Raw genomic sequence first — 15,078 nt, forward strand, 5'->3', positions numbered from 1 at the left:
TGCACAAGCAAGTGGCTATCAGGACTCAGTGGCCGAGTGGATAACGCGATGGCGTTTGAAGCGAGGGTACTGGGTTCGAGTCCCAGAGTGAACATCAACTCTGAGATGCAGGTACATCCAGCTGACGAGTCACAAATAGGACGAAACGTGCGTCCTGGATTCCACTGCTAGCCAATATCCATCTTTGCTCACTATGCTTGTGAATTTAGGCTATATCGAGGCAATACGCACAGTATGCACATATGCCAATTAGAGACTGACCAGTTGCAGTCCTAACACATCGATGGGAAAATTCAAACAAACAATACTAAATGGAATTTGATAATAATAGTTAATAATGTGATGTTAATTGAAAAACACACCCTAGTAAACTCTACTGATTGTTAAAGTTGAAAATATAATATAACTTATAATTAGAATTCATTACTAATTCTTCATAATCATTTTAATGATTTAAACATAATACTGTGTATAATAATAACTATTGAAAGTTATTTCATGATACAATTCATTTAGGAATTTTTTTTATAAATAAGTAAAAAAATATAATAAGTTTTACACTTTTACCATTTAGGTTGTACTTCATTTAAATCTTTTAATAACTGCCTTCTAATTTCTTCATTTTGTTGAGATTTTTTAAATAAATTATCTACTCGATCAGTTTCATCAATAATCAAGTCTTTTAAATTTGTTTCAATATCTAATTCAATTTCTTGTTTTTTATTATTACTCTTATTCTTCTTCTTTTTTGACTTATCATTATTGTCTTTATTTGATAATTCATCGATAGTTTCAGCAGTAGCGTTCATCTTTTCAGCTTTTTTATTATTATTACGTCCATTTGTTGTTTTTTCTTTGTGCTCTCTATTAATTGGTTGTTTACGTTTAGAAGATTTTGTACTTCTAGTTTGATGTTTTATTGAACTTGCTGAATGTGGTTGACTTCTTTCTGTTGTGGGTTCAGATATTTCTTTTTTTTTGTGTGTAATATGAAAGTATGCAACAATAAAATGAAATCATTTTAAGCAACAAAAAAAACGCAGCAAATTTCTTTTTTTTTAGTTAGACGTAGCATTACAAGTTTAATATGCCTATTGGGCATTCTAACTATAAGACAGAAATTAAGACAATTAAACAATGGAAATAATTAAAAACAATGAAAACAATTTTAGTTACTTTTCGTAATCCATACTTAATGAAACATGAATTGAATCAACAAATGAACAATAAAAAATTTAAGCTAAGAGTCAAATGTGAATACTAAATCTTCATTTAAAAATATATTAAAGAACATATTTATGGGTCAATAATTTAGAGTTCATTCAATTGTAGACTAAAGATATGAATTATCAGTCAGATTTCTTATTGCATGCTTCTGTAACAAACACAAACTTGACTCAAATAAATAGTCAAGGTGAATTGATTTCGACTTACTACATGTCTAAATAAAACCCGTTAATAAGAATAAATATGTTCATAGATGCCTAATTATAAGCAGATGGTAAGTTAATAAATTGGTGTAAAATCATGAACCGAACAATCATAAAATACCACAGGAAACCTAGAAGCACTGAACGGCCGTTTCTTCCTACTATGGTGCTTTTAAGCAGTGAGTATCCACAACTTTGCACTTTGGGATAGAACCCAGGACCTTCAATCTCGAGAGCGAACGCTTAACCTCTAGACCACTGAGCCAGTTTACATCTAACTTCAATCAATCCACGATGTCGGGCGACCATCTTCATTTGTCTTTGGTGGGTAACTGTCTCACCCAACACGGTCCAACTTCACTGGTCGTGGCTTTTCATTAGAACTCCGAGACCAACCTCTCGAAGTTAGTCACCAGTGAGAGCACAACAATTACGGTTGCGGAGATTGTTGATCTTCATTGAGGTCATAAACCAATCAATGCAAGCTGGTTGCGCAATATAGTGGATTGATTGAAGTTAAACGCTAATACCGTTGGATACAGGCTCAATGGTCTAGAGTTAAAGCGTTTGCGCTCGAGAACGAAGGTCATGAGTTTCATTACAACGTGAGAAGTCGGGGATGCACACTGCTGAGGAAGCTCGGACCAAACGGTGGTCCAGTGCTTCCAAGTTTTCAATGGTAGTCTAACATTGGTCGGTTCATGATTTCAGTGAACTCAACAATCTACGCAACCCTAGACTGAAAATTAATCAAAGCTACAAAAGTATTAAATCTTAACCTTTGAAGAATTAACTTTACGCATGAAAATAATGATACTAAACATTTTTAAAACTTTGTGTTACATTTACTTTTATCACACAAAGCAATTCAAAGTTTACTCTATTTCTGTATCGTTTTCCTTTCTTTAAAACCATTTACAGTTGATTTCATTGTCTAAATTTCTCAAAATAATAAATAACCACTTCCAGAAACAATCAACCAAACATTTCTTTCTGTCTTTTATCTGCCTAAGTAAACTTACGTTTCACAGATTCAGGGCTCTCTATGAATTCTTGGACGGATACTGAATTCTTCTCATCAAGCTGTGGTTTAGGAATGGCTGTTAAACAGGAAGGATAATTTCGATGTTCGATGAATGCCAACTGATTTGTTTCAATAATTGCATCGGAAAACAAGTGAGTACCAAGATTTGAGTAACTTAAAAGATTAGCCTTATCATTAGCTTGCTTGAGTGCTGCTGTTACTGATTTACATGCAGGACCTTCCGAAATAAGTAAATGAGAACGATGAGGGTGATACACAAAATATTTACTAATAATCTTAGACTACTTGAATTTATTAAGTAGTAATAAAGTAATTTAGATATATATGAACGTTTGTTAAAGTTTAAACCAGGAGTTCGACAGAAATTGGGCAGAGTATATATGAAAACATAAAATACATAACTTATATTTTGGTGAACCAAGAAATTGAAATATAAATAATTTTAAAGTTTGATCTAGCAAACTAGTCTGGATTTCTTCAGGGGAAGTTTTGTGAAAATAAAATTTTTACATTTCATTTAAAGTTTTTCCAAACAGTGATATCAATTATGGCAGTACTGTTTTAGTATCACAGAACAGAAATCACTAAGTAAAAACTATTTGTAAAGTGTTTTACATCTTTAAAAACTTACAGATGATTTTTCCACTGAAAAGATTTTTTAATAAGTGAATTTGTCAATTCATTTCAAATAGTTCATCATTTTTTCGGTAAAAAGTAGATTGTCTTCTACCTAGCGTTTTCTCGCTAGCAACATCTGTACCTTCTAGTCAGAATATAGTATATACTATTAATTTCTAGATATACTAACCCCTACAATCCGTCCTACCTAGTATGTACCATTTAGACGATCGCAAATTTATCGATTAACTGACAGCTAGTCTTCTACTTAAATGAAAAGTAATAACTTTCGGGCGGACTCATTTACTGAGACATTCAATTATAGTTTAAATCTAGTTTTGTTCAAAAAACACAGACGTCATTCAGAAAATCATTATAAACCAAAAGGCACTAGACAACAATTAATCTTTTGTTGATTGTGTAACATTTTGTTTTGGAATAATTTTATTGTAGTATTTCGTTTATTTTAGTGATAATTAATGCATGTAAACCAGTGTATTACTAAGAAATGAAAAAAAATTCTCAATTTCGGATGGACAAAAATATCATAATCTACCAACAGTGTTTGTCGTCTTCTTTGAGTCGAGTTATATCAACTTCAGCCATAGTCATATCATAGTATCTTGTTTTCACGTTCAGATCATAGATACCACAGTATTGTCTAGTATTCAACGTGGACAACTCCTAGGTTAGGTTTATTGAAGCTCCAGCCATACAAGAGTTAAAACCATTTTGTTTGTTTAAAAACAATTTGTGCTTACACTAAATCTAATTCAGTAATATTGATTTATTATCTACGGTAGTGTTATTCATATTGTTTTTCACGTCATTTTCTTTATTGTCTCTGTTTTCCTCTTATCTTCTTGTTTGTCAAGTTGGCCTTTGATTTTTCATATCTAAATGCCTTAACAAGTTAATGTGTGATCGGACTTTCCGAAATTATATTGCACTAATATATTACATAATTTTAATGAATAATCTTCTCATCACATTATTTCAATTTATGGAGCCAATTCAGTGTATTTAAATCAGTTTCATCTCAGAGTTGAGTAGAATATTTATAAAAAATTGTTGTTTAAAATAATAATAATAAGACATGGTGGGATTTCAAAAAAACTTTCTCACTTGGTGGTATTACTTGATATTTAATTCTTCCTAATAACACAGGTGAACTAAGCTGAAATTGATTTTCATAAAATAATTTTCGTTCGATCAGATTAACGGTTATCTCCTAGAATCAAATAAATATGATTGGTTTTTTTTACTTCTAAATTATCTAATTAATGAATAGTCAATTTATAGATAGTATTATTCGAATACATTTTTGGAAATAAACTCTAATATGCGCTACAACATTATTATATGGATATTAATGTTAGAATAAAAGACGTCTAAAGAGAATGACTTAATTTAAGAGCTATGCATACATTTAGTTCTCCTGTTAAGTTCAAAACACAATATAAACAACATGATTTACAAAATTATTTACCCAAAATTCGGTTATTTATTTACTCTAAAGAAATGGCTTATATTAAGTCACAAAATGTCAAAAATACAATTTTTCTACTCATTGAGATATGATAAGAATATGTTTATTATTATTAACTCTCTACCCAATGCTTAGTTTATTTGAAACAATCAAGTTCAACCTTGGCATCGATACTTATGAATTAATCATACTTCTTAAATGATAATAAATATGATAGAAATCAATCACAAAAATTCACATAAAAATAACAATATCTCTTTGTTATTTATATTTTATCAAAAGCAATGTACTACTAATAAAACTCGTATACTATTCCATTATAAAATAGATAATCATTATTCTTAATTAATAAACAATTACTCACCTGAGTTGTAGAAGTTTCCATGCTAGATGTGGACATTTTTGCATTTTGAAATTCTTGAACGATTGGTAAAATTTCTTTCATCCATACGTCTACTGGTAAACGATAAACTTCTAACCAAATTTTTGAATTAATTGAATCTGCCAAAATTTGTTATACATGGATACATGATATTAATTAAACCTAAGTTTTATTGAATGGGTATTTAATAATAATTTTTTAAATGAATGAAATTTTGTGTATTACAATTAACGAACAAACAATAGGATAAATATTAAACAGTTATTTGGTTAATAATTATTTTTTCAATTCAGCAATCAACTGTAATTATTATCCAAATTTTGATAACAGTGATTGTCTGATCTCAGATAGCCAAAGTAAAATCCATCTTCATGAATTATTCGTTGAAATTTAAACTTCATGGTTAATCAGGTTTAAGCTCGAGACATAAATAAAAGAAATTTGATCAGGATTCAAACTCATATCTCTCAAACCATGTAAAAATTTTAAAATAACGTTATTAGTATGCACTAACTCTATTATACATATAAAGCAATTAATAAATTTATGGTTGACCAACAAAGTATGAAATTTTTATAGTAAAATCTTTTGAATTTATTAAAATGAAAATTTTATTGGAATACATCTTTCACTGAAGCTCTGAAATAATGCTTCAGAGTTATAATGGGTAGGCAGATGGAGTTTAGTGTGAATATTACCACTAGAATGAAGGTACATGAACCTAATAAAGGTAGAAACGAGCCTTCAGTATTCCACTCCTAACCACATTCCAAAGTTATCAAGCTTTTCAGTTATTTGTTTAAAGTTAGCTGTTATCTGAGTGCAACCGAACCTAGAATAGCAAACATTCAAATGACAAGTCAAATAAAAAAGTTCTTAAACGTTAACAGACATGGTGCTCTATATGAATGGACATTAAAATATACATCAATTTTAATTCTAACATTGTAGTAAACAAGAACTCAGGTGGGGAAAACTAATGTTTAATTCCATGCAAAATTACATAGCGGTTTAGTAAAAATATGAAAATCATACATTAAGTACATCATTTCCACATCTTCATTACGTTATCCATTACACACTCCGCTATTGTTTTGATTCTGTTGTTATCTTGATTGCTCATAGATTTCTTTTCTGTTCACTTCAATTCAATCTTCTGCTGCCAGGCATTCTACTTCCGATTGGTGCTACATACTACTTATTACTGTCAGCATAAGTAACATTCACCACAACATATCATTAATATGTTTTGTTTTAGTGATTCGTCCCAAGAATTTCAGTTAAAAGTTAATTTTCTAGATCAACAAAACTTCAGTCAAATGTAATGAATAGATTTACAACCAATATATATATTACCTTCATTTAAGGAGATAAAATATTTTCCGCACGGTGAAATCTTCCCATTAAGCGTATGATATAGTAAACTATCGGACGGCAAGTTGATTTGTTTTATTGGGATGAATAACCCTTCGACAAACATCACAAGGCTTAGTTGACCTGAATAAGTGAGATTTCGTAAAATAAGCCATGAAGTTTCGCAAAATCAAATAATAAAGTTGTCAATAGTTATTTACGAAAGGGAGTTAAAGGGGATGAGAGGAAATTGAATTGATTTGTTGTGACTGATGTAGTTCAGATATGTTTAGATTGATCAGTAGCACTAGATGATCGTCGTGCAGTTGGAATTGTACCACTGGACACCGACCTAGTGGCTCTAATGGTTAACCATTCTCCACGAAATCTGAAGGTCCTGAATTCGAACCCTGGAGGGGTCATGGATGTGCACTCACATACTAAGAATAAACAATTGTTCAGAGTTCTGTGGCATTTTCTAGTACCACAACTGTGGCTAATCCGTACTAAATACACTTTACAAATTATGTAATTAACCAATAATTTCAAACACTAACCATATACAACGTTTTGTATTTAACTTTAAATCTTAGGTAAGATTATCCGGTTGAGTGAATCAATGTAGAAGCAGTATTCGGATCTACTAGTAAGTGTTTAAAAGTTGAGTAGCCTAGGCACTTCACCATCTTTTCACTTTACAGTAATAATAATTGATAAAAATAAGTACATATTTTGAAAAGATCAACAATTTTTTAGATAAAACAATCCAATTGTGGACATTATAAAATTATCCCATAAAAGTAACAGTGGCATGGACTCTAACAAATACTAGATTATATATATATATACCACATCAGGTTGATGAATTTTTTTCATCCTCTTATTATTGGTTCTTTTTTAATACCAAACAACAAATGCGTATTCTTGCTGAAAAACGTTTTAATTCCTGATAACAAAATGTGTAATAACAATGATTACATCATAACTTTTGTACGTTTACATGTACAGTCGTTCACCTTTCAAAAAATAAACAGAAAAAGGAATAACAAATAAAATTCTTACTTCTATCAGAATAAAATTTATTTGAAGGGTTTAAACTTCACAGAAGTTGCACTACAAAATAATGCTGAAGCTGAAGAAAAATTGTTTTTGTTTTAACCCAAATCTAACTCTTTAGTCAAAATTCATCGTGAAACTTAAAAGTTCTGGGGTCTATGTTCATTGAAGTATTCATAAAAAAAATAAAACAGATAATTATTTCCTCCCGGTTTTGCTCTCTATTTAACTTCTGTACATGTTATGAACTACTTGCATCATAGACTAATCCCTCTAAAAACTCATAGAACAGATCTGAAGATAAGGAAAACCGGATGAACCAACTGATCTTACGTTTCTATTTGCGTTTCCATAAATATGTTGTTTTGGATTGATATTTGATACCCACATATGAAACAAGAAGGTAACATTTATTTGCAGATCAAAAATATAAATTTTATTCCAAAAATCTTTCATTGATTACTAACTATTTGTTGGTGTAACTTGGAAACAAATTTCTACCACTTATATAACCATCAATATCTTTTAATTTGTCATCAACAAACTCTCCCTTACCGATTATCTCTACTCACTAAAACAGATAAAGTGGATTTATGTAGACGCAATAGTGATTGTTCCTGACATTAATCCACTCTATCTCAGCATCTTAACTGATGGTACTAATCAGTGTTTAGCGTTAAATTTTCACTGCTTACTAGTCTGCTTAGATCTAAACTATGTTGAATGCATGCCAGCATTTTTACTAAAGATAAAAAACTGTCCTTGTATTAGTGTTTTCACTATGCTCTTTAGAATCACCTTTCTAACTACACAAAAAGTATACTAGATAAGACCTTAATCTGTAGAATAGTCTAGTTTTACTTAGATTTTTGAGTCTACAGTAAAAATAACTACCCATATGTGAAATGTTAATATATAAGAAGCCAATAATATTTAGTGGATGTCTAAAAAATAGAAGACAGATCAACGTTCAAATAAATCAAAATACTTCAATCATTGAGGAATGATAAACATTAAGGTATCTTGATCAGTGCTATGAATAGGAAATAATTTGCAGGCAACAAAGTACTTTCGAGATGGTATGTGATAATATCTTCCGAACAAGGAAACGTTTAGTCACTTATAATCAAGGAGAGATTTAGTAACATACGGTCATTATAACAAAAGCATTTGTATAACACAATTAGTAGCTACTCAATCAAATCATTAAGCTAAAATTTCAAATAAGTTAGGAATCAAAAGTCTACTATTTAGTTATAAATGTTTACCTTATCTGTAACAAAACCATCACACAATACCTATATTACCTGAGTCATTGATAATAAGCTGCAAAATAACATTTTTATCGTATTGAATTGTTTTAAATGTACGTATTACACTGCAACTGTTAAGCCCATTCAAATAATTCCACTCTGAAATCAATTTCAGATCGTTTAGATCATATGCGCTAATTTGATTTTCAAATATTCTAAATAAATACTGTCCGACAATTGTAAATATGTGGATATTCTCAATGTCCTATTATCAATATTTTAATTATTATCTTTGTTAAAACAAATCTCATTTCCAACTTACCACATTCACATCCAGTTTTTGTAGACATGATTGTTGGAAATTGAATTCCTCACTTTCATGTTTTTCCTTTGCTTCAATTAAATTCCATGTTTCTTCAAATATGTTCCATAATAATTTGTCTAACATTTTAAATGGCATCGGTAAATCATCGAATGTTAATTCTGGATCAGTGTTGAGTGTGTCTTGAAATGATGATGAATCCATCAGTGAAATCGAATGATTTAATGATTTAACTTCGCTTTTAATTTTCTAATTGAATGGAGGAATATTAGATAAATGATATGAATTTGTCAAGTTAATTTACATTAAATCCAGATCCAGGTTTATGTAAACTTCGAAATACACTACTATTACTGTTAATCCGTACATCGATTTATAAATATGAAATATTTATGAGTTATATCACTTATAAATTATCATTATTTTCCTAAATAAGCTTATTCTTTGCACGTGAATTAGTAGTTTGTTAAGTCCATATCGTTCAAAGTAATTAAATTTGCCTGTCTATACCAAAGTGATCGGTGTATAGCTAATATATGCTTATTATTAAATTTTTAATACTAGTCTCATCGATTCGAATGTTTTTAATTTTAACTACTTTCGTGTACTATTGGATAACTTAAGTATATATAACTCCATATTTCAAGAATTTAAAAAACGTTCATTTGACTTTAATTTATCTCAGATGGAGTACTTAAAAAACTGACTAGGAAAGCTTTTATTCCTAAAAAATATCAAATTTAGAGTACATGGTAAAGTGTAACCTTCATCTTCGCAGCCCACACTGCACATGCGTTACTCTTATTCGCTTGCTTCTAGACACATAAGTAATTTCTCTCTTGTTCATTTTCTTTCTCGAACAAATATACTGGTTGCCCACAACTGATATCCTCTTGTTATTCATGAACTTTTGACTAGATCTTCATAAAATGTTATGTGACTTATTCTAAGCTAGACGTTAATGTTCTTAGTTTCTACTGGAGCCGGCTACTTATGACTCTCTGTTTACTTCATATACTTATTTCTTACAACTATGTTTTGCCTTTTGACATTGAACTGCTATAAATTGCTTTATATTCCTAATTTGACCTATTTATTTATTTTGATATTATTGTTTTTGAAGAGATATAGAACGCTACCAGGGAAACGTCAACAAAACAGGAAGCCCATGTTTTTCTATCATTAATCTGCAATTTTACGAAATGTATTGAGAGACTTGATCTAATTTCATCTTTATGGTCTTATCTTTTAAGACAATGAATTTCGTAAACATCCTTCATAATTTTTGTGACTCTATTTTCCAGAAAATATATAAAAACTCACTGTAACACATGTTAAACGGTGTGCTAGATTTATCTGTGTGATAAGATGGGAACAATGAAACTATACAGACGAGCATCTGATATTTCAATGTAATATAATATATTTCATTTATTCATTCAGCTTAGTTGTATTTTTGATTAGTGAAATGTACTTTCTTCTCCAGTTAAATCGTCTAATGTTCTTTCTCAGTTTCGGTCACTACATTACCCGAATACTGATGACTTTATGTGTAGGTCGCAGAAACCGTCAATACAGTTCGTCTATCTAAATTTTGTTAAAAGCAGTGTTTAAAACTGAAAGCATATTTCGGAAAAAAATTAGACTTCAGTATGCTGTACTGAATACAAAATTATTTTCAGTATCAATCTTCAGAATTAATACACTTAGATGCCAAACTTTCAAATTGGTTCATTGTTGTGAATTACACGCTATGCAAAGTGTTCCTTGAAATGCGTCGATTATCATACACACTTAAATCTTTTATACCAATGAAAACGATTAGACACAAAATCAGTAGAGACTCAAGTCATGACATTGTACCAGTTTTAGTGTACTAAAGCCTTGAGTGTAGACCGTGTGAATTACACTTTAATGAATTTCTGGCTTCGTTTAACAGGTATACGATTCATATTGTAAGTGATTTTGCGGTACCTTATACAGATTGAAGATATCTCTAAGTGTAGTCATCGACGAACCAGTTTTCTCAAGCCAACGATTGTCTTAGTCCTTATGCAAAACATAATTTGCAAACAACCACCGCGCAACTTAACACTCCTAGCCAGTTCTTAGTTCATTTCACAGAGTCAGTCAAACATACTACCTTCCACATGTCTCAAAAGTGACCATACATTTGTCACTTTTAAGTTCCCCCCCTTATTGATCTCCCGAGGTGACAGACCGGCCTTTATAAAAATTTAAGAATCTGCTCTAAAACTCCAGATGAAGCTTGAAAGCTCACATTATGAGGTCTACTTTTCATGATCTGAACGTAAAGGATTATAACATAGAATCTGCATTGCTGCTCTATAGCAGGAGCAGAGAATAACTAATATTTGCAAGCTATTCAATCTTACCTCAACACTGCTCAGCTGGGCTGAGATATAATTATAACTTATAAATGTGGTACTGAATTCATGTACATCAAAGATCCAGGTGGCATTACTGATAAAATAACTAAAACATCTCTGCAATTAGTCATAACTCACAGTAAATTTCAGACAAAATCAAATTAAGCTTTGAAGACATCCATCTACCAAATTTCGATTGCAGCTAAAGGTTTTTAGTATTTTTAGAGTCATATGAACATTTCTTAAGTGTTAGCTGCATTTTATGTATGACAACTTTAACAAATGTACTCTCAGCCTTTCTCTTTCTCCTGGTGATCGACCGGATTATGAAGACGTCAACGACTGGAGGGACGCACGAGATATAATGGACAGCTAGGATGCAGCTGGACGATTTAGACTTCACAGATGATCTGGCTCTTCTATCACACATGCAACAACAAATGCAGAAGACGGTCAGTTTAGCAGCAGCCTCAGCAGCAGTAGGTCTCAATATACACAAAGGGAAAAGTAAGACTCTCCGATACAATACAGCATGCACCAATCGAATTACACATGATGGAGAAGCTTTTGAGGATGTAGAAACCTTTACATATCTGGGCAGCATCATCGATGAACACAGTAGATCTGATGCAGATGTGAAGACGCGGATCGGCAAAGCAAGAGCAGCATATTACAACTGAAGAACATCTGGAACTCAAAACAATTGTCAACCAACACCAAAATCAGAATTTTTAATACAAATGTCAGGACAGTTCTGCTGTATGAAGCGGAAACCTGGAGAACTACGAAAGCCATCATCCAGAAGTTACAGGTGTTTATTAACAGTTGTCTACGCAAGATACTTCGGATCCGTTGGACAGACACTATCAGCAATAAGCTACTGTGAGAGACAACAAACCAGATTTTAGCGAAGAAAATGAGGAAGAAGCGCTGGAAGTGGATAGGACACACATTGAGGAAATCACCCAACTGCGTCACAAGACAAGCCCTCACATGAAATCCTGAAGGCCAAAGGAGAAGAGGAAGACCAAAGAACATATTACGCCAAGAAATGGAGACAGACATGAGAATGAGCAAAAACTGGATAGAACTAGAAAGGAAGGCTCAGGACAGAATGGGTTGGAGAATGTTGGTCGGCGGACTATGCTCCATCGGGAGTAACAGGTGTAAGTAAGTAAGTAAGCTGCATTTTGCATAACCAGCACATTCCGCTGATATCCTCGTGTTTTTTTCTCGAACTTCCACTCTAGTCCATTCATGACTGCTAGGGACCTTTTTAGACAGATGTGAGGATTTTACCATTTTCAGCCGCAATCTATACAACTGGTTATTCCATAGTCTTGAAACAGTACGAGAGTTACTAAAACCTCTTACAAAGGTAAAAATGCTACGAAATACTTTCACTGTCATAGCACTGATGAGATCCAAGATGGAAAACGATATCCCGATCACAAAACCCTATTTGAGTTTGGGTCTGCAGAACAGTTGAAAATGAGATGACAGAAAAGTTCTTACACAGACGTTTGCCTTCTGTGCTTAAAACTATAGTAAGGATATTTTGTCACTAATTGGTATTGGCTACACTGTGGAAACCTGTGGTGTTTATATGAACCAATGATTTTGTTGTATTGATGAGTGTTTTGATTTTGAATTTTAAATACAGTACATTCATTCGTGCTCATCTAATACTCCTTGATTAAATTGCGTTATTGCTGGGATTACCAGTTTATGCTATAGTTCAAATACTCTTAAACATCACAAAACCTTATAAGGTCTCTGTGATATCATAGGGTTAAGTTCACAATCTCCTTATATAGTGAAATATTTTCGAGACATTTTGGGGAACTATGGATAAATTTTGGGGTTCCGCCCAAAAGTTTGGGAAATTTTCAGGGGGAAATCTCAAATTGTTATAAGATTCTGTGGAAACATTTTGGAAAACCCAAACGTATTGCGGATTTTCCAATACCCATGGAAATTTTGAGTTTTTTACCGTTTCCCCGAAATGTACCCGAAGATTTCTATAGCGGTTTCCCCAAAATTTACCAAAAGCGGACAAAATCTTCCCCGAAATAGGGGAACTGGGTAGATTTGTCCAAGACTATATTAATATATTATTATCCAAATCTATATAGTTTTGGATAACAACAAAAGTCAGTAAAATTCAGTTCGCTAAATACTAACGAAGCATTAGGAAGTAAAAAATAACTTTTTATGGTGTTCAAGTGACTAAAAAATTTTTACTTGAAAAGTTCGCTCACCATCTCCAGCTATTGTGAAATTCTTGCTGTATACATTGGTTACCTTAATGTACAATGACCTAATTATTTGGATAAGAAAAACAAACTAACACACGGTATCGAGTTGTACATAACGTTAAAATTTGTTCTTATTTCTTCCTCTGGTTGCTTTTAATGTTTCCTTTGCTTCTTACAATTTCACTTCAAGGAACTATAATTCAATCCTGTGTATCTAAAATGTCTAATTGGTGAGAAAATAATAATAATGTGGTTTTTGCCGGTTTTCATTTCAGACTGTACGATGTCTTGTTAATACAAGAGTGTACTGAGTAATTTATCAAATTCTCAAACTTCACAGCTTTTTAATTGTTATGTAGAGAATTATTTAAAAAGAATACGTCTTTAATGTTAATTCTCATGAAGTAAACATTTATACAGCAGCTCTGTTGCATAATACCTAACTCATATTTGACATTTTAATGTTCGTGAATTTTCAGTTTGCTTTCATGCATCAGGAATCTTTAACAGTCTAACTGTCTTATTCCTCTATTGTAATTCAGTGTTTCTTCCTGAATATCTGTAATAAACTTCTATGTATCGCAAATCCGTAGTCCTTTAGCTAGCAACATTGGTAAGCGGTCTCATTTTGAGTCTTGAGGTGATAAGCGATGTTTTCCGTACATATGGATGGGATCTACAACTCGTAGACAAGTTGAACGGTCTTAAACAGGATAATGGAAATTATCTATTACCATATTTCACGAATGATGCAGGAATCCAGTCAGACCCATCAGGGTGGTCAACAATGCTGCCGCTAATTACGAAAAACCTGGTTGTATTAAGAAAACTTGATTTTATGTTGGATTTGAAAAGCAGAAGTACTGGCTTGATCTTATGCAAATGCTGAGTCGCACTTTATCGAAATGTGTTGGCCCACTCGTCTTCGCTGTTGTGCGTCGTTTCGTTTCGTTCCATCTGGCTTCCACTGCTTTCGTTTCCCTGATTATCAATTCAAACCAACGATTATATGAAATATGCATATTCAAAATCCATTATCGTATTCGACTTATATAAGGGTAACTTGGATGCATATCTTAACAACAATCACCAGACGATTTGACTGTAGTCAGATACACGACCACTAAACTGGTGAGCCCGTTGACGACATCATAGTCCGATCAAAATAAACAGCAATTATAAACTACAGCCTAAAAGTTCGATGATATAGTGTTTGGAGTATTATTAATACTCAATACGATTCATTGATCACTCATGAAAAATTCATGTTTCACGTGTACTGAGATATCGTTGATGTTGATTGTAAATATTAAATCAAGCATATTATTCCTCCTAGCCGGCTTTTGAACTTTCTGGGTCTATCAGTAGAGTCCTATCGTTTCAACTAACTTGTGGTGTCGTCCTGGTACCCAATTCGAATTCCATGTAGTGTTCAGCAAATTAAAATCACCTATGCCGATTTTAAACCTATCAGGTTCGTGC

The 15,078-nt window shown here is 32.1% G+C and overlaps 1 protein-coding gene across 1 annotated transcript in view; it reads right to left on the reverse strand.

The window, feature by feature from the left end:
* The window catches only part of Smp_153020 (hypothetical protein), a gene marked incomplete at both ends in the record, with an annotated part of 24,416 nt that extends 15,264 nt beyond the window's left edge, over nucleotides 1-9,152 (reverse strand). Inside the window, 5 exons of the mRNA XM_018798670.1 lie at nucleotides 2,453-2,692; nucleotides 4,219-4,324; nucleotides 4,947-5,083; nucleotides 7,318-7,333; nucleotides 8,949-9,152. Of these exons, the coding sequence (XP_018653589.1) occupies nucleotides 2,453-2,692; nucleotides 4,219-4,324; nucleotides 4,947-5,083; nucleotides 7,318-7,333; nucleotides 8,949-9,152 (703 nt within the window). The remainder of the gene's footprint in view (nucleotides 1-2,452; nucleotides 2,693-4,218; nucleotides 4,325-4,946; nucleotides 5,084-7,317; nucleotides 7,334-8,948) is intronic.
* Between the last annotated feature and the right edge of the window lie 5,926 nt (nucleotides 9,153-15,078).

Source organism: Schistosoma mansoni, chromosome 7 (assembly GCF_000237925.1).
Source record: "Schistosoma mansoni strain Puerto Rico chromosome 7, complete genome".
In the NCBI taxonomy this organism is placed as follows: Eukaryota; Metazoa; Platyhelminthes; class Trematoda; order Strigeidida; family Schistosomatidae; genus Schistosoma; species Schistosoma mansoni.